The sequence below is a fragment of the Schistosoma haematobium genome, chromosome 1, assembly GCF_000699445.3.
Source record: "Schistosoma haematobium chromosome 1, whole genome shotgun sequence".
Classification (NCBI taxonomy): Eukaryota; Metazoa; Platyhelminthes; class Trematoda; order Strigeidida; family Schistosomatidae; genus Schistosoma; species Schistosoma haematobium.
Window position 1 is genome coordinate 77,716,590 of NC_067196.1, and position 21,438 is coordinate 77,738,027.

The 21,438-nt window shown below is 39.1% G+C and overlaps 1 protein-coding gene across 2 annotated transcripts in view; it reads left to right on the forward strand.

Moving 5' to 3' along the window:
- Positions 1–5,991: 5,991 nt before the first annotated feature.
- The window catches only part of MS3_00002166 (uncharacterized protein), a 33,050-nt gene continuing 17,603 nt past the window's right edge, over positions 5,992–21,438 (forward strand). Inside the window, exons 1-4 of one of the 2 annotated variants that reach the window (XM_051209736.1) lie at positions 5,992–6,087; positions 11,700–12,577; positions 15,243–15,476; positions 19,905–20,102. In XM_051209736.1, coding sequence (XP_051075194.1) covers positions 11,930–12,577; positions 15,243–15,476; positions 19,905–20,102 — 1,080 coding nt within the window. In that variant the 5' untranslated portion in view covers positions 5,992–6,087; positions 11,700–11,929. Of the gene's footprint in view, positions 12,578–15,242; positions 20,103–21,438 lie in introns of both variants that reach the window. The other variant, XM_051209735.1, reaches the window with a different exon arrangement.

Here is a 21,438-nt window from a genome sequence, read left to right on the forward strand (position 1 = left end):
GAAAAATATTTTGAAGACTGCCCAGTATATCTGAAGGAGTGAACTGATATTTATATATTTATTTAACAACCGTGCTTGGGATGCATACTGCGAACCAACAAATGTTGTAATTTGTAGATCATGCCTGTAAAAATGGCTTTACCTGCCCATAACAACTTATGGGTACATAAGTGTTGTGAAGAAACCATTTCGGGTTTTTTCAAAATGTAATAATACACAAATTTCAATAATGTTAGCATTATGTTTGTCATATTTGAAAAAGAGAATAAACAGATAATAATGACAAATCAGGTTCTGTATAATTGAGAATAATGAGTTGACTATTGGGAGGTAAGCAGCCTCAATCGTGGAAACACCGCTTAGTGTGATGTTCTCACATTCTCTAAGCCGAGGCACGTCGCCAGAATATTAGAAGCTGGCTAACATTACATCAATATTTAAGGGAGATCGACGCAGCGAACCGCCAAGCTACAGCATGGTAGCACTTCCCCCAATACCCTAAAAATTATGGAGTGCTTGATGTGCAATGTTCCCCGTGACCACTTTCTACCCATAAATTTATTTTCGTTTCAACAGCACAATTTCAGAAAAGTTCGCTCTTTTATTACTAACCTGCTGATAGCAGTGGGCAGACAACACAACCATCCTTGAACGAGAGGAGAAGGTTGACGTCATTTAACTCGACTTCTAAAAAGCTTTTGATAGGGTCGATCATATATGTCTTGTCAATAAGCTCACATGGTTAGGTGTCTAACCACCTTTAATTGATTGGCTCACTTCATCTCTAGAAAACCGACATTTTAAGGTCAGGGCTAACTTCATTTTCTTAGATTATGAAATGTATCAGTGTGGTCCCCCAGTATTCACAACAGGTATCGTCAGACTTATAACTATTTGCAGATGATGTGAAACTCTGGAGAGAAGTATGCAACCACGAAGATAAGCTGGTTCTTCAGAAGGATCTCACTCGACTTCAAAGTTGGGCAGATAACAATCGACTTACATTTAGCACTTCAAAGAGTAAAGTAGTCCATTTGAGACATGTTACAGACTACGAATACCACTTAGATAACTCCCCTCTGGAGGCCTCTCAGGTTGAAAAATATTTAGGAGTGTCGGTATCCTACAATCTAAAGTCTTACGCCAACAGCGACAAAAGTTCCTTTGCACTGGTAACGCTAAAGAACATTTTCGGCCAGAACTTTCCACACAATCTTCGACAGTTTTATTCGTCTCCAGTTAGAGTACGGAAATATAGTATTTCTTCCCTCACTCCAAAACGACAAAAACACTCTGGGACTTATCCGAGGGCGAGCGGTGAAATGAGTTCGGGGACTCAAATTCAAGTCTTATGAATTTCAAAAAGGGCAGTGAATTTTGTACTTGTGGTGATTGTACTTGCTTTTGGTACTTATTGCACTAAAAAGCATTCTTGGTCGACTTTAACTAAGAGTTCTTTGGTTAAAGTTTGAAATTTTTTGCTACATTTTGTCCTGAGTACCTGTTTTTAGTCCTTGACTAACACTTGTGTTCACATTGTTATCATTTTTTGTTTTTAAACCTTTTAAATCGAATTACAATGGTTGGTAAGACTCACAAATGTGGGCAACCAAACTGTTTGTTCCCTGTGGAAGAGGGGATGCAGTGTGACGAATGCCATAAGTGGTTCCACAAAATGTGCACCCGCTTAAGTCCCACCGCATACAAAAGATGCTCGAAGCCTAACTCACATTGGCTTTGCATGTTTTGCTGTGCCAACAAGGCATTACTAATACAGGAGGCTATGAGCCTGTTGGCTTTGGCCTGTAAAAAGAAGGATGGCATATGCGCCGACAACACGGGCACTGACAGCGACGAATGTGTCAGTGTAGTACCTGCTGTTACGCGACGCCTCAAACAGCCGACTCTGACTGACGTAAAAGTGGAATCTTCGTTGACATTAACAAGGGGAGTAGTACCACCTGGTACTGACATTGTTAATAATGCACCTTCAATGGGAACCGAAGATCTGGATAAAACAGTCACCGTTCCAAATAGTCCCAGTGTTATGAGGGATGAAAAATGGACTACGGTACGTAGGAAACGAAACGAAAAGAAAAAAGCTGTAAGCAGTACACAGGTAGTTAGTAACTCACTGGTGGACCCAAATTGTGAGCCACAAATTGCACTGCCAAAATCTGAAGGTAAGAGTGAAACCCATCCTGGCGTGACTGGGAAGAAAAATCTAATAACATCGAATATTATTGTGAGCAAATTGCGGGAGTCAAACGACCCTGATCCGAAAATTAGACACGCGCATGACTTAGAAAAGCTAGGAGAATACATTCGTAGTATTTTACCAGATAACTCCAAAGGGGTTCAGGTCAAAAAATTGGTAAGAATAGGCAAGAGGACCGAGGACAATGTTGAACCCCGTCCATGCAGACTCCTTAAGGTAATCCTAGGATCGGAGAAGCAACGGGATCTCTTGTTAAGTAGCGCTCGTTGTCACGACAATTCTGACATCCGAGTTAGACCTGACATGTCTCTCGAAGATAGAATAAAAAGGAAGAAAGCACTAGCTGAACTTGAAACCCGTCGGCAAAACGGCGAGGAAAATCTCCGACTAGTGGGTTTTCGGATAGTCAGGTCTTGGAAGCGAATGCTACCAAGGCCTGTGTGGATAGGCTGTTCTACTTAGGAGTTTTATATGCCAACGCTCGTAGTTTACGAAATAAGTTCTATGAACTAGAAGCACTAGTAGACAGGTTAAAGCCACTCATAGTAGCAGTGACAGAAACTTGGTTAGTTCATTACTTAGACATTACTCCAGAATTATCCGGATACCATTGCATCAGGAGTGATAGGCATAGATGTAGAAAAGGAGGCGGCGTCCTGTTATATATAGCCAATAGCATAAATATCCGCTCCTCTACTGGCGAATCCCATGATAGCGGCACTTGTGAAGTCATTAGCTGTAAGTTGGCAATAGGATGTAGTACATTTATGCTAGGTGTCATCTATCGCATCCCAATCTGCTTAGCTGATGACTTTGTTTTAGAGCACATTCATCTTTGGAGTGATAATACCAGGTGCTTGATAATAGGAGACTTTAACGCACCTGATATTAGTTGGACTGATATGACCACAGAAGGATCTATAAACTCCTTTGATAGTAGGTTACTGATAACAATAATGGAGCATGCACTAGTGCAGCATGTATCCCAACCCACACGTTTTGGTGTTAACCAGGGTTCTTCTCTGCTGGATTTGGTAATCACTCATGAGACTGAGGATATTGTCGACCTAAATAATCTTCCACTATTAATGAACAGCGATCACGCTGTTTTGTCATTCGCGTTTAGAACTAGGGACATGTTATACGATCAGGTTACACCGCGCCCAAATGTATGGAAAGCTAACATATCAGCCATTCAGGAATGCGCTGCTAAGACAGACTGGTTAGTAGATACTAGCATATCAGTTGAAGAAGCATGGTCTGTGTTTAAAGGTAAATTTAGACTAGTTACGTCCCTGTTCATACCATACCTGGTACCGCGAAGACCGAATAATAGTCCACCATGGATAACTAAAACGGTCAGGAAACTCCTTAGAAAAAGGAAGAATCACTGGAATATGTTCATCTCTACTGGCTTAGAACAATACAGATCCAGTTATTGTAAGATTAGGAATGCCTGTAAAGCGTTAATAAGCAAGACTAGACATTCATACGAAAAACAATTGGTTAGGGATTCTAGATATAGTCCGAAACGGTTATTCTCGTATATAAAAAGGCGAACTCAAAGAAGCGATGGAATTCCATCACTTTTGATACAAGGAAATTCGTTAATCTTGGCAGAAAATGATGCCGAAAAGGCTGAAGCTTTATCGGAATATTTTAGTAAAGTGTTTTCTATCGGTAATGAGGAACGACCAATGATTCATCGTGACCGTGACGGCTCGCTGATGGATCCTGTAGTCATTGAGAAAGATACTGTTTTAAGGCTACTTCAGCATCTCAAACCTGATAAGTCCAGTGGTCCCGATGATATTCATCCTAGGATTATGAAAGCCATATCAGATGAAATTGCTGAACCATTAGCGATACTATTCGACATGTCTCTGAGACAGTCCAGACTTCCTAGAGACTGGAAAGACGCCATAATAAGTCCGGTGTATAAGGCTGGGAGTAGGGATTTAGTTAGTAACTATAATCCCGTTAGCTTAACTAGTGCAGTTGTGAAACTGATGGAGAAAATCATTCGGATAGCTGTTATAAACTATGTTGAAGGGCAAAATCTTTTCTCCAGGACACAACATGGTTTTCGGAAAGGCCTGCCTTGCTTGACAAATCTTCTCATTGCACGAGAAGAGTGGGCTGCGGCAAAGGATCGGAATGCTCCTGTGGATGTAATTTTCATAGATCTAAGTAAAGCCTTTGATAAGGTTTCACACTCTGGTCTTAAATTCAAACTGGAACGTTTTGGAATCCATAACACAGTCGTCGATTGGATAAGTAACTTTCTCCATGACAGGAGACAAAGGGTAAGGGTTAATGGGGCTCTCTCCTCGTGGGTACCTGTAAAAAGTGGGGTTCCCCAATGCACAATCCTAGGTCCTCTTCTCTTTTTACTTTATGTAAATGAATTGCCAACTGTAGCAAAATCATCCGTTCTACTCTTCGCTGATGACATAAAGATTTGGAGACCCATACATAGTATGTCGGATAGAATAGTATTACAGGACGATCTTAGCTCATTGGTGGCATGGTTAGACAGGTGATCACTAGAAGTAAATCCTAATGAGAGTGTAGCGATGCAGTTAAATAACTCTGATGAATCGTATGACTATACACTACGTGGATTCGTGCTACCCAAAGCAAGAAACTATAAAGACTTAGGAGTTATATTAAGCAATGATCTCAAAACGACTAGTCACTGTAAGGCTGCTGCTGCAAAAGGCTATAGGGTATTATGGTCAATTCGTAGGTCTTTTCAGTATTTAGATGATGAAATGTTTGGATTACTATACCCGATTTATGTGCGACCACATTTAGAATACGGGATTCAAGCAGCGAGTCCTTGTTTCAAATATGAAGCAGATATGCTAGAAAGAGTCCAACGACGAGCTACTAAGATGGTACAAGGTCTAGCTGGCCTATCTTATGAAGACAGACTGAGACACCTTAACTTATTTCCGTTATCTTACCGTAGAGTACGGGGTGATCTAATATTGGCTTATCGTATACTGAACGATGACCTTGGTATTAACATGTCTTATCTTTTGCTTCCGTCTAGAACCGATCATTTGAGAGGACATTCGAAGAAAGTTCAAAAACCGAGATCAAACCGTTTACGTCTGTAGTTCCGTTTCTCGCACCGAGTAGTGAATTACTGGAATTCCCTACCGGAACACGTAATATCAGCACCGTCTGTTAATATATTCAAAACGAGATTGGACCTCCACAGTATTACAAACTGCAAGGATTAATATAGGTCGACAGACCTCCTATCCTTATTACTGAAGACTGAAGAGCGCCTCCAATCACTAAACCTTTACCCATTAGATTACAACCGCCTTAAATGTGATTTTCTAATGACTTATAATATGTTAAACATTTTGGGGCATCCCGTTCAACACCTACTTAGGCTTAGTCCCAACACAAACCTTAGGGGTAATACCCAGAAACTAGAGACAACACAGAAGAGCGAACTCTGGATTCATCTTCTGCTCCTCAAGAGTAGTCAAATGTTGGGACTTGCTGCCGGGTGAGATAGTCCCTGGAGTTCTTTAAAAGAAAAGCTGACATTTTCTTAAGGACTGAGGACGGTATCTTGCCATGATTTACTAACTTTTTTCTCTCATTTATCGTTAATATACCTAGGCTCTTACCTGTAGGCATCATTGACTCACTGCTACTAGATACGGAAGCCCGTTAAGCGAAAGCTTATATTACGTCCAGAACCATTTGAACCCTTTGAATGTACAACTGCCTTGATTTCTATTGGTCACTTCAAGGACGGTATAGTCTTTTATGTTTTGTATTTGCAATTGGTTTTTCTGTGCGTTTAAACTACCAATGTCTACTTTGAGTTCTTACCGATTCAGGTAATTTGAAAGACGGACACGAAAGTCAATGTATAACACAATTACTGTCCTTAAATTTCTTCTCACCCCAACAGCATGGTTTCAGGAAGGGTTACTCTTGTATAAACAACCTGCTGATTGCGGTGAACAGATGGACAAGCATCCTCGATCGCAAGGGAAAGGTTGATATCATTTACCTTGATTTCTCAAAAGCTTTTGATAAAGTTAACCACTTGTGTCTTATCAATAAGCTCAAACGACTAGGTATCAAATCACCTCTAATCGATTGGCTTACTTCATACCTAAAAAACCGACACTTTAAGGTTAGGGTTAATTTCACTTTATCATAGGCTGTGGAATGTCCTAGTGGGGTCCCCCAGGGCTCAGTACTAGGGCCTCTTCTCTACTTGATCCACATAAATGATCTTCCTCAACAGGTAACGTCAGACTTATTACTTTTTGCCGACGACGTGAAACTTTGGAGAGAGATACGCAATCAAGACGATATACAGGCACTTCAAGGGGATCTGACTCGACTCCAAAGTTGGGCAGATACTAATGGACTTACTTTTAACTCTTCAAAGTGTAAAGTAGTCCATCTGCGATATGTCGCAGACTACAGTTATAACTTAGGAAACTCCTCTCTAGTTGTATCCCAAGTCGAAAAAGGTTTGGGAGTCCTGGTGCCCTATGATTTAAAGTCTTACACTAACTGTGACAAAAATGCCTTCCGAACAAACCTTGCACTGGTAACGTTGAAGCGCATTTTTGGCCAGTTTGACGGATGAACTTTTCACATAATCTTCAATAGTTTTGTCCGTCCCCACTTAGAGTACGGAAACATAGTACTTCCCCCCTCACTCCCAAAGGATAAGGACACTTTGGAGCGTATCCAACGGCGAGCCACGAAATCAGTTCGAGGACTCAAATCTAAGCCTTACGAAGAACGCCTCCATTCACTAGACCTTTACCCATTAGAGTATAGGCGTCTTAGAGGTGATTTATTAATGGCTTATAGTATTCTTAACACTTCTGGACATCCTCCTAAACACCTGCTTAAGCTTAGTTCGAATAATAACCTAAGGGGTAACACCCAGAAACTGGAGACACAACATAGCAAAACGGAATGTAGACAAAACTTCTACTCCTTAAGAGTTGTCAAAAGCTGGAATTCGCTGCCGGCCGAGCTAGTCCAAGCGACTTCTCAGGAGTCCTTCAAGAGGCAACTTGACCTATTCTTAAGAACCAAGGACAGCATCACACTATGATTTACCAATTTCTTTTCCTCTTTTATTGTTAACATACCTAGGTTCCTGCCTGGAGGATTTGGTGATCCCCTGCTACTAGACACGGAAGCCTGTTAAGCGAAAGCTTCTTCTATTCCGTCCTCAACCATTTGAACCATAGATTCCCAATTTTAGAATTATCACTAGTTTACAGGTGATTTAAAACTCATTGGTGTAATAACAATAAACAAATGGTAGTTTCTGCCTGTCAGGTACTGCGAATGACGTCGCCCGTTTAATTTTCCCTGATTATTATATGGTAAACCTCTGCATCATGATGTTGCTTTCTATGATCTAGTAGTTCAACAATGCGGTCTCAGTAATAATTAATAATATTGATATTAAGTTTCTAATACTTAAGTCTAATATTGGTTTATGTGCCAGCTATTTTTCAACCATTCACGAAATTCCAAACAAGAAAGGGACGAAAACGACTCACACCTTCCTAATCTCCTATCAACACCGGTCTTGTTATATGCTGACGATGTCAAGATATGGATAGCGATAAAAAAAAGTAAGGGTGGTAGTTTAGAGCTTCCAAATAACTTAGAAAAGTTATCTGGTCTTAAACTTGGCAGTTATCGACAAACGCCCCCTAGTGTATTATAAAGCAGATACACACAGGGCGAGTTACAAATGGTTTTGGACGGAATAGAAGCTTTCGTTTAACAGGCTTCCTTATCTATTAGCAGTGGATCACCAATACCTCCAGGCAGGAACCTAGGTATGCTGTCGATAAAAGAGGGAAAAGGAAAAAATTGGTAAACCATAGTAAGACACTACCCTTAGTCCTTAAGAATATGTCAATCAGTGACCTACCTGTTGTCCAGACACAATGACTTGGGAGTTATCGTTAGCCAAGACTTTGAAACCACTGTACATTACCGTGCGATAGCCGTCAAGGATTTAAAAACCCTATGGTTAGTACGTAGAGCTTTTAGTCATGTCAATGCTAAAACCTTTTTGACCTTGTATACGGTATTCCTTCGTCCTAAACTCTAATGCATACAATTGGCTAATTCTTGACTGAAAAGAGACAGTGATTTGTTGAAAAAGGCTCAAAAAACCGCGATCAAGCTGATTACTGGAATAGCAAAGCTGCGTCTGTCATCTGTCCTCCATGCACGACTTTTCACTATAGTCTGTCGTATGAATTACGGATGTTGTTGACGATCTCAGGTACAGTCAGTCAGTCAGTCAGTAACAACGTAGAACTTCGTACGTACGTACATCAGTTCAAGTTGCCATACCACATTAGCACAGAGATACAGTTGTCGATTCAAATCCCGTAGTGGTAGAGGTAGTAAGAGCATAAGCAATAATCGGAAAGATTAGGGTTTGAAGATGTTATTTTAGGATTATAATATAGTGAAATAAATTCGGAAAGAAAAAAGGGACAAGGAGGGATCAGGAGATAAAAATTTGGGAGAACACAAAGAGTGGATGCACATGTGTCACTGCAAACGATTTTGAGCCATGTCATTCAGGGTCTCTAACCATCGGTTGCTATCATCTCGCGGTCCCCAACCAGGTAGTCTACACCTACCAACATGGCTCAGTCCACTTGTCAATGACTTCATGCATTTGTGCCATGTTTTGGTCTGGCCGCCCCTAGCTTTCTTCCAACCTACTCCTATACCACTGAACATAGCACGTCGAGGCAGTCGGTCGTTGGGCATACGTAACACGTGTCCCAGCCATCTCAACTGATCAAGTTTCACTACTTCATCAATTGATTTGCCATCCTTACCTAGTACCCGTGTCCTAACAACTGTATTACTTACTTGGTGGTCCCAGGATATACGAGCAATGTTTCGAAGACACCTATGATCAAATACTAGTAACCTGCGAATATCCTCTATTCTTACCGGCCATGTTTCACTGCCATAAAGTAGGACGGAACGAACTGCTGCACAGTAAGCACACCCTTTGGTTGATAGACGGATATCTCGCGTACGCCAAACCAAAACGTGGCATCAGCCCTTGAAGTCACTCATTTCTAGTCTTAGCCATGTTGGTAGATGCAGACTACTTGGTTGTGGTCCACGTGACTGTCGTAACCAATGATTGGAGACTGTGGGTGACATGGCTCAGAATTGATCACAGTGGAGTCGGTGTATACACTCTCTGTCTTTTAAACTATGCGATTAAAATTGCATTATATCTTTCTTTCTACGAACTAATTTTTTCTTCCTGTACTACATCCTGATGCACAATATTTCTTTTATATATTACCACCATCGAAGTAACTACTTCTATTAATTTGGTGTTTCTCTTGTTGTGCTGTGTGACAACTTGGACCGATGCATATATGTGCCTGGTCCTACGTTGCAGCTGACTGACTGAACCTTGTCCAGGGTTTCGATGGAGATCCATTACTTATGATGGTGCTTGTTGAGGCCCAGCAGCTCCTGACACGTTGAAGTAGGTGCTTCCTTGATCCCCTTCCAATTATCCTCCATAGTAGTTTCTTGTTCTGTGTGTAGATCTTGTAAGGCGTGGTACCTGCTGTTAAGAGCTAGGTTGAATTTGTTGAGTTTGTCAGTATGTCGAATGTGGGCTATATTAAACCTTTGTAATGCTGTTTGTCCAGTTGTCCAGTGCTTCTTTAACTTCAGTCTCATCTTGGCAACCACCAGGTAGATGGTGATCTAAAGCTATGTCAGCTCCTCTGCTGCCTTCCACGTCTCCCATTGACCTAAATCTCTTAGTGATGCAAATACGATCTACCTGGTTCTCTGCAGTGTGATTTGGTAAGACCCATGTATCTTTGTGTATGCGTTTGTGGGGAATACTGTGCCGCCTTTAAACACTTTGTTGAATGCACATCAATTTACAAATCTGTCACCATTCTCATTCATTTCTCCTAGTCAGTTCATGTCGTTCCATGATATCTTGATACTCGGTGTTATTCATTCGAACTTTTGCGTTTAGGTCTCCCATCAGGATGGTCAGGGCCTTTCCTGAGCACTTCGCTATGATTGATTGCAGCCTCTCGTAGAACTGATCTTTATCGTCGTCGTTGCTATTGTTGGTTGGTGCGTAACAGTGGATAACGTTCATTGTGATTCCCTCCTTTTTTTTGAAAGATGCTCTGATGTTTGTGGATCCATGAGATTCCTATCCAATAAGTGGTCTTGGTGCTTCTTTGGGTAACATCAGTGCGACTCCTCGTTTGTGCACAGCATTTACTTTTCCATGACCAGATTGCAACAGCATCTCTCCCGAATCCAACCTTTTTGTGCAGATTGGGTTCGATGGGTTTTACTTGTTCCGAGTACCACCAAGTTGTATCTCATTTCGGCAGCTATTTGATTAGTCCTCCAGGTCTTCTAGTGTCCGGACATTCCGTGTACCAATATTAATTGTTTCTCTGGTTGTTGGAAGGGGCATCGACTTCGTGAGAAACTGGTACAGATAGGAGGTAATTAAGACAGTTAAGCTATGTCCCTTCTACTTTTGGTTAATGACTTGCATTTCTGACTCTGGTTTCTGAATTGGAACTGAGACAAGTACTCACTCGCAGTCGTACTTTAAGTATTCCTTCTAGGTCAAACATCTGGTACGCAATGCGGGCCTTTGTTTCTTCCTTCTCTTCTGTCTCACTGTACTTGTCCTTAACTTGATTAAAGGCCAGTTTTAACTTCGTGCTCTCTCCTACGAATTTCCTAACTGTTTGATCTTCTACCAGTTGAGCCACGTATTTCATAATATTGATACCCAAACCCATTACATTTCTTAGTGGTGACTAGGAGTGGGATTCAGAAGGTACGTTCGTTGTTTAAGGTTCAAGTAGATGTAGATAGAGCCTGGAATTGATGTTCACATTGAAACACGGACCGTAAACCGATTGTTTTTAACGTCGACGCGTTATCCACTAAAATACTGAGTTACGACAGCTAGTAAATTCTGACTGTAGACAGCATGTCGACTTATTCACACGAGGATTTCAAATACCAAATCTGATTTCTTGGATTTTTATTGAGTCATTTCATAAATCCCTTGATGTATTCATTGTTTTTGGCAAATCATTCGGTTGTTTTGGCCTCACTTTCGTCTACTCCACAAACATTAGCAATGAAGGTTTTGGTAAATGAGTAAAAATTAAGCGTTTCCAAAGTTTACTATTTTAATAATGCTTTTGTTTAAGCGAATTTTCTTCATTAAGGGTCAATCTGTCACCAGCTACCTGCAACTTCTCTTAGCAAAATCTAATGAATATCAGTTCTGCGTACTTCATTTCTAATATTTATAATCGTTTGAAACAGTTCCATTAGTTAATATATCATTGTTGTTTGTATATACTCATCTGTTGTTTTTATACATAACATATGTATCTATTTCAAGTTGTTTTTTAGGATTTGCATCCAATGTCAAAGAATATATGTTCCTTATTTTGCCAAGGTTAACTTATGAACTGGACAGTAATTCATTATCAGTCATCTCATTCTAAAATTTCATGGTTATTACCCTAAAGGCGATTATCTCCAGGACAATATTCTCGAGTGTCAGTGAAGCGGTTTGTAAGGTCTCATAGAAACTTCTAGTTGAAGACTGTAAAACTAATTCAGAACCAAATGTTACCTAAACAATTACCCTACACCAGTGATGACATTAATATCTCCGAGTCCACACTTAGCAATCATGGTTCGGATTTATTTTCTAACACACAACAGATAAACCCATCTTCAGTCAATTCGAATGCTCTTGACTCAAATATTAGTCCTGAAACCAACCACAACGGTAAATCGCTCTTAGTTGAAGCTGTTTCATCACAAACTACAGATAATGCAAAAACTATTTCTTATCAGCTTCCCACTAACTCTGGTTATGAGTCGTTATCACTAAGTTCCAAGAAAGATGACATTATTCCAAGTTCTGCATTACTTCAGGAGATTTCAGTGAATACAGACGCTTATCAGCCTTCTAGTGATTTTCCATATAACGAAAATGTGTTAAGTGATTCTGTTCACCAGTCTGACAACTTACTACTTCATAAACAAGTCGAAACACTAACATGTAAACTCATGGCCTCTCAAGATCAGATTGATCGGCTTTTAGAAGAAAAACGTATTTGGGTTGAAAATATGCAGCATGCAAATAATTCTAAGGAATCGAACCATCAAGTAACTCCAGGTGAGCTACGCGGAAGATGGATACAAGCTAAAAATTTAGCTGAAACATATAAACGCGAAAAGGAATCTATGGTTATTAAGTACGCTCAGGTAAATGTCTTGTGCTCAAACATTATTTGTATTAAAATGATCTCATACTAGTGTACATTTTTAGTTTTATATTCTAATGCATCCTCCTGTCTTACCTCAATCCTTTCCAGTCATTATTTTTATGATCAACACTTCTCTCAACGGGTTCGACAGAGTTTTCCACTCCAACTATATTAATTGTTTATTCGATACACAAGTAATGGTACTCTTGGGCACCAGAAATGTTCGTGTCACACACGTGACAAGATAATATTATGAAGCAACAGAAGAGGGAAGTAAAATAAAGAAAGAAAAAGAAAATTAAATGGGGGAATAAGAGTAGTATGTATCATGAGATATATTACAGTTAGAAATCAAATCAAGAAAGGCTTTCAGTTGAGAGGAAACTGTAAAAGGGTCGCTAAGTGCTTTCATTCTGAGCCATCTCCGATTGTCTGTCAAGTATGCAAGTGATATACTCTAGGAATCACGATGGATCAACATGTGGCAGTCCTAAACAGATTTCTTTCATACTGTGGAACATGTCATAAACTGGTCATCTCTCCACTTTTTTTCACTCCAACCCAAGGTCGCCATATAGTGCGCGATGTGGAAGTCGCTGGGAAGTTATTCGTAGCACATGTCCAAGCTATCGAAGCCGGTGTTTCAGGATGGTGACATTGACATGTCACTCCACCCGGATCCATATTGATGAACCTCAGCATTACTAAAATGATGTTGCCACTTTTTGAGAAATCCTTGGAAGATGATAATGATCGAGAATTAAGAGTTACCCAGCATCCCCAACTTGAAGAGACCAGGTTCCACAAGTAAAGAGTAGAATTGCTCTCACCAGTGTTTTGTATACATAACTTTTTATAGGCAAACTAACATTGTGGGGGCGCCAAATATCAGTCAGTCAGTCAGCTACAACGTAGGACCAGGCACACGTGTGCGTCAGTCCGAGTTGCCACACCTCATTAGCACAACAAGATGAACACCGAATTCATAGAGGCAGTCACTTCAATAATAGCAGTGTATAAAAGAAAGATATAAAGCAATTTTAGTCTCACTGTTTAAGAGAAGACAAAGTGTGTACACCGACACCATTGTGATCAGTTCCGAGCCATGTCACACAGAGTCTCCAACCACTGGTTACAATAGTCGCGCGGACCCCAACCAAGCAGTCTGCATCTACCAATATGGTTCAGACCAAAGATAACCCAGATTAACATAAGCTGTTTACTAAAGAACTTGTTGTTTCTATCTGACATGTCGCAGAATCAGTTTCAGTGGAACGAATGCATTCACTCTGTTTTTCGTAAAATTCTGTATTTTAAGATTATTTCATGCATTTTATTTTACGAACTGTTTCCTTTTTCTCGAATCCTCTTCAAATTTAATCTTATTTTCACTATTACTAATATTAATACCCTGATATGCTTCTTGGTAATTTCATCTCCTGTTGTTATGGTGTAACAACTTGAGTGTATGCACATTTTGATGGAGTTTTGTTCTCTGAGCTGGATGGTTTGGTCGTGGAGCTTTCATCGTTCTTCTGAACGACATCATTAGCACAAACTTCAGATAGAAGTCTATCTATCTGAAGTTTGTACTGATGATGTCGTTCAGAAGAACGATGAAAGCTCCACGACCAAACCATCCAGCTCAGAGAACAAAACTCCATCAAAATCATCCACCTGAGCTACAAATCTTCTCCACCATCTCAAAATTGTATGCACATTTGTATTAGGCTCTATATTGTTTATAGTTGATTGACTTCGCCGAGAATTTACACATTTTGAAGTTGGAAAATTCTTACAACCTAAATGTTTCTTATATAGAAGTCACACAGTAATGTACGCTAGCTGAATATTCTCCTATTGGTTTTCTTTACTAAAACACTCTCTATCCTATAAAGTTTATTCTTGCCAATGACAATGATGAGGTCAAAAAATCCAAGAGCAGTGGAATAAGTATCACCTGATAATTTTGATGTAGACGGACAATTATATCAATCGTATTGTCGCAAATGATAGCCTTACATCATTACTTCAGGTAGTTATGCAATCAGGGCTTCTCATTAAGATTTGTATATTTTACACGATTGTCAAATACGTATCAATCTTAAAATTATCGATCAACTGCTGAGTGGCTTGCACACTAAATACGTATATATTGGTTGTTTGGTTCCTCCCATTGATGCTTAGGACTGCGATCGACCAGCATCTTTTGGCTTATGTGCATCCTGTGCAGATCGCCTCAATATTTCCATTAAGCCACAAGCATTGTAAGCAGAGATTTAGATACGTCCAGCTGACGAGTCCCATAGAGAACGGAACGCGTGTTCTGGATTCCACTGCTAGCAACTATCCGTCTCTGACTATAATGCACCAAATAGTTTTCTAATCTTCAAACCAATTTTACTAAATGAGTTTTGCAGTTATTTCGATCTTAAAAATTGTTGAAATTTGATTAAGTAACTAAAAAGTTGGTGTGAATTAGAATCAAGATGTAAGCGTGCAAGGCATGGTCTACTGGTAAAATCGTTCCCTTCAATAAATGTTGTACAATCAATATGTATCTAGTTTATTCTGATTTGATTACGTGACGTTTCATTTTATTGTTTCATCTAGTCTTTTAAAGTTTGGTAACTATTTTTACCTATCTAAATATCTTTCAATAGAGTGAACAGAAACGAATACAATTAGAACAACAGATTCACAGTCTGGAATGTAAAATAGGCCGTTTATTTAATTCAAATAACTTCGAACAACATCAACAGACGGAGGGAACTGAAAAGACTGATGATACAGATAAGTCTTCAGTGAAAAACCAACCTCATAAAACATCTGTGATAAATTCATCGATAGCGAACAATGACTCCAATGAGAAATCTAAAATAGAACATCTTCAAAAGGTCTGTATTAGTTTTTATTTTTCCCTAGTCATAGTGTTATTTATCATGCCTGTAAATATCGTGGTCCATGAATCAGCGTAACATATTTCATCATTTTTTGCTACAAGGTTCTAACTAATAGCTGTTTCAAAAGCTAATGTATACTTGAAATTCCAGGCAAGTTTTCGTGTGTTAAGAACCAGCTACATATCAGTGAGTCAGTTATATGCTAAGTAAAACCTGGCATATGTGCATCGGTTCAGGTTGCTATATCAAATTAGCACAGAGTGACAGAGTTATCAAGCTATATCCCAGAGTAGTAGAGGTTGTAACAGCATCAATATTGGTATTAGTAGTAGCAGTAGTAGTATTAAAAAGGTTAGGTATATAGATGTTTCTGGACTCAGATTTTAAAGGAAAACAAAATGTGAATGCATATACACCATTGCAAACGGATCTGAGCCACCTCATCCAAAGTCTTTAAACATTGTTTTTTTTGTTTAAACACAAACATTGGTACAAAGGGGCACCAAAATATATATGTACCACATAAATCAATAAATTTTTGTAGGGGCTGAGGTGCCCGGGTAAAGGATGCAGTTTGGGAATGGGGTGGACAACCCCACCCCGCAGAAGAAAAATCTTGCTAAAAAAGCCACCCCCAATCCTTTGGTCCAGAAATCTAATCCGCAAGACAGTGGAGTAACGTTAGCGGATGCGGTCCCATCCTACTCCTACACAAAACAACATCGCCCGTCGAGGTTAGCGGTGGATGGACATACGGAATACGTGTCGCGAACACCTCAGCTCCTGAGGATCCACCACTTCGTCAGTCGATTTGCCATATTTATCTGGTATCCTATGTCTAACTTCGGAATCGCCCACTCAATGGTCCCTAAATACATAAGTGGTGCTATGAAGTCACCTATGAGCAAATACTAGTAACCTGCGGATACCCTACATTCTTAATGGCGGTGTTTCACATCCGTAAAGTAGAACAGAGCGGATCGCTGTTCAGTAAACTTGTTTTTTGGTTGTCAGATAGGTATCTAAGAAAGATTGGTTCAGCGAAGAGTTCTATTTTCAGCGAATTAATTTACAAAGCTGTACAATTACAAATATATATACTTATTTTTTCAGGATGAATATTTAAGCCATTAACAATCAAACTATTATTACTTTCCCCGTTTAAAATTTTTTAAAATACCTTTGTTTATTCTACCTCACTTTCACCATGTCTGACAGAAGTTTATTATCATTGTTATTGTAATTATTATCATCCTGAAAAAGTAAGTATATATATTTGCAATTGTACAGCTTTGAAAATTAATTCGCCGAAAATAGAACTCTTCGCTGAACCAATCTTTCTTATTTAATGTCTTAATGGGTGTATTCCGTTTACTAAAAAATCCCAAAGATAGATATCTTGCGTACGCTACTGGTGATCGAAGTTGGCATAGTCCAGTTGAGCTTTTTCAATTCGTCCGGAAATTTCGTTAGACGTCAGCCCATCAAGGCCAGTAAGACTCCCAAGGTAAATGAAACGGTCGATGCACACGTCCATTCCACTCCCTATCACTATTTCGGGTGCTGATGTTGGCCAGTCCTGAGGTAACATTTTTCATCTGGACGGAGGAGGTCGCGTCCCAGACGTGCGTACAGTGTTGCTTAAGGTGACCAGAATGCATTTTTTCCATGTCTCCACCAAACAGAACTATATCATCTGTGTATTTTAAGTCAGCAAGTAGATCTCCTGGTAGGAAATCAACCCCTGGAAAACCGGATGAGCGCTATCTCTAAAAGGATTTCAATGACAAAGTACTGGTAATGTACTTATTATGAAAATGTAAGGCTATGTGTTTTTTGAAGGTTAGAGTTGAGAATCCTTATTGCTGAAGAGTATCATACAAAAATGAAATACTGTCCAATGTTATGTAGTTCTCAGTGCTACTCAGACTGATGTTGTATTTTAATAAATGGCTTTAAAACAAGTTTTCGAATAAACAAGTGAAGTAGAAATACAAATATCAGACTTTTACTGACTGACACATTAAAATAAAACTTATTGAAATTATCATTATTCAGGTTTATTGTCTATCAACTGCAAATAGCAATTTTGATTTTGCAAGTTCGCATCAATTAAGTAATTTCTAGATCCGAAGAATGTTCTTGTAATCCAACGATGACGAATGTCAAGAAATGAGAATTTTTGCTAATATGATGTTCTAAGCTTAGTGCTAGGTACACAATGAGTAAATCTGCTTCTGTTCATAATCTTGAGCCCCACCGCTTAGTATTCAACTCCAGATATCGGTTTTCTTACGGACCTTTAACGAGAGGTCTGTATCGTCCGATAAGACTGAAAATAACATTTAACGACTTCAAGGTTTGACGTCATGTTGTGCTCTACTCGTTCCTAGTGTTTTCCGCTAGTTAAAATAGTAAACTTGTGTAACATATCTTACAATTTCATTTGATGAAGATTCCAACTGACTTACCACCTCCACGTGAGTACGCTTTATTCAACATTAGCGTAAGTCATTCAGAGGCTTCACCATTTTAAAGGAATCTTCGACAAAACATATGTGCTCAAATATTTACAGTCTACGTAATACGTACAGTCTACAGACCTTGTTCCACTCTTACAAAATAATGTACATTCGACTGTTATGCAATTAGCGAATTATAAGTCTTCCAATCATTGATTTCGTTTGTACCACTTGAATAACTCTATTATTCACATCTGTTGAATTTAAAGTGAATTCGGGAAATAAAAAAAACTTGAAATTTTTAACGTTTGGTGTCGAGCAGTCAATCAAAGTTGTAGAGTTGACTGATCCTTTAGAAACTTAATATGAGCTGGGATGCTAAGTACGAAGCCTAACCCCCTTAAGAAATTCATCGTATTAGCTTTTGGATTGTCCTCAATGTTTCTATCGTTCGTGTCAGTGAAAATTTTGAAATTGATCAACTTCAGGGGGATATTAAATACTTAGAGTGCATTACGAAGTAATCTTTACAAATATATCTTTTATGTTTGCATCATCCAAATTATAGGACTGATTAATTGTCGCATATGTTTTAGAAACTTCTTTGGTTTACAGTCTCCAAGTTCACATTAGGTAAGTAATATGGTGTCTTTGGATTTATCGGACAATCTACTTTTCGACTGTACTAGTACCTTAACTTGGTGTTTGGACTTGCCTTTTCTTAGGACTCAATCAACTCGTGTTGGCTGGGAAACTTGTTCTTTGACGTTCTGCCATAATGTATGGAACGGTTGGATAGCAGCAAGACCAAATTCAACGAGTTTTAAGTCCTATGGCTAAGTCAAACTGCCAACTAAACTGTGGTTTTCTGAATGGAAGCTATCTCACGGATAACTATCATCTTCAGATATCCCGCCTCCTCGAAACAGGAGCAGGAGTTAGAAAAGGGTTACCACAAAAACATCACACCTCACTATAACTGATAGTTTTCATAGGGTTGATATGAAGTATGAACTTAAGTGCTGATACACAGAAAACTACTCACAAATAAGCAGTTTTTAACTGACATCAAGCATCTGTCTCTTGAGCTCTGGGGTCGCTTTTCTAGCTTGACAAGAACGATACAAACCAGATAGTATAAAGAACCGTTCATAGTATAAGCAGTTAGGAAGCGACAACCGCCTACACACCTCTAATAGCGCAATAGCTCAATCTGTTCATAGTCTGATCGTGTCCTGACTTCTTAACACTTCTTTAATTTACACTATCAATCTTCTTCCTCGTGACTCATCGTTTTTATACACGTTCCACCAGTGCCGAAATCGCATTCGAAGCTACGTGTTGGACTTCTCAGTTCTCAAACTCTTCCACAAATCGGACAATAGGCTTCATTAGCTAAGACTATAGAATCTCATACCATTGATTTATATCTAAATAGGACAGTAAAATCTCGGAAGGTTAGGAAAGTGCGTCTCCTTGTAGTCCTTACTTACGCTTCCAGTGACTGTAACTTGAATGAAGTGGAAGATGAGTTATACAGAATGCTTTCTACTCTTTAAGATAATAAGGGTTCAGGTATAGTTAATTGTAGTGGGTGATTTTAACCGTCAAGTAGGTATCCTTCGATATTCTAGCCCGGTAAACTTTAATTGTTTGCTGCAATTATATTCAGACGACTTTATTTCTACCAAGCACCAACTCTAATCATTCAGAGGTACAGTTCGACCGTGGTCATATTATGACATAATTAGAGTCCGAACTTAATGACCATTGACCTCAACTCGACGATGTATACATGTAGACTTTATTGCTAGCTGTCGCTATTAAAAGGGTGTCAATAGAAGACTACTGCTTCTTTTGAGGTGCCCAAATCATTCGTCTTTTGTTTTATTAGTTGTATTTTAAGCTGTTATATATTGCATGTTAATTAACTGATGCCATTTCATTTTTGTTTAATAAGGATCTTGCTTTAGCTCGTGAGCAAATCGAAAGCTTGTCTAAAAAGCAGTCCACTAATGAGTCACGTATCAGTGCATTAACGTCAAAGTTATCTCAAGTTCAAGAGTCACTTAAAAGTGAGCAAAAGAAATCTTCATCGTTGAATGAAAATTTGAATCGTGTTAACAAGTCTTTAGAAAATGCACTAAAACAAGCAAAGGTCAGTTATTGTTCTAAATACATCTTTGCATTAGAACAGTTTTCTGTGTTGAGTGAGGAACCAAATATTCAACTTTAATGTTAAGCGTCCAGTTGAAGAGACAGAATGTAATTTGTCTGATAAGTATGAGTTTATATTAGATTGAGGTGACTATAGAAAAACCTATGCATCTGTGTTCTCAAGATCGTTGTCCGTTGAGTTATATGAGCAATTAATAACCTATTAAAATCAAATAAACTTTCCAGTCACAGACTACGATCATTTTGTGGATCTAAGCTGGGTATTCTGAATCTCCCAGCTGGACTTAGTCCTGTACGTTAATATCATTTTGGTCTGATCACACTTAACCTCTTTCTAACGTACTTGTATACTAGCAATCATATCACCTCTGGTAGGTGATAGGTAGTATTGTATTGAGATTCTGACCGAACTCATTAACCAGAATTTAGATTATAATTTTTCTACCCGGTATCTGCTATTCCTTGACCTTGACCAATGATACATTCTGGTCTGTTCAGTTAACCTTGAACTAACATAAGCTACACTCCTATTAGTTGCCTATCCACATGCCTTTATCTCCTGCTTTGAGTCTGGGAGAGTAGTCGGGAGAATAGCTTCTACTATCATTTCCAGTCAGTCAGCACTGTATCTATCTCAAAATCATCAGCTTATATACACGAATTACCAGACATCACAGCAACCCAAATAAGAAATCATACGCGAAGCACGATCATGCCATAACTGCGGTAGAACGAAGCAACCGGTACATAATTAATTAACAATAATCAAGGAATACTAAAACTCACAACAATAGAAAAATAAGCCCACTGGGATCTTACAACGAAAAAAATACAATAATACAGTTATCTAATGACCATAAAATAAAAAAAGATATAATCAGGACTCAGTAGCTAAGTGGATAACGCGATGGCGTTTGGAGAGAACGGTACTGGGTTCGAGTCCCAGAGTGAACATCAACTCTGAGATGCAGGTACATCCAGCTGACGAGTCCCAAATAGGACGGAACGCGCGTCCTAGATTCCACTACTAGCCACTATCCATCTTTGCCTATGATGCTTGTAAATTCAGGCAATATCGAGACAATACGCACAGTATACACATATGCCAATAAGAGACTGATCAATTTCAGTCGTAATCATCAATGGGAAGATTCAAGTAAAACAATACCAAGTGAAATAAGCAATAATGGTTCGAAAACAAGTTCCAAAAGTTCTGACTTCCCCAATACTCGTTTCATTATAGTAGTAGCACTACTACAGTCGGTGTTCCCAGACTCCGCAATCGATTCATAATATTGTCTTAGTACATTACTTAT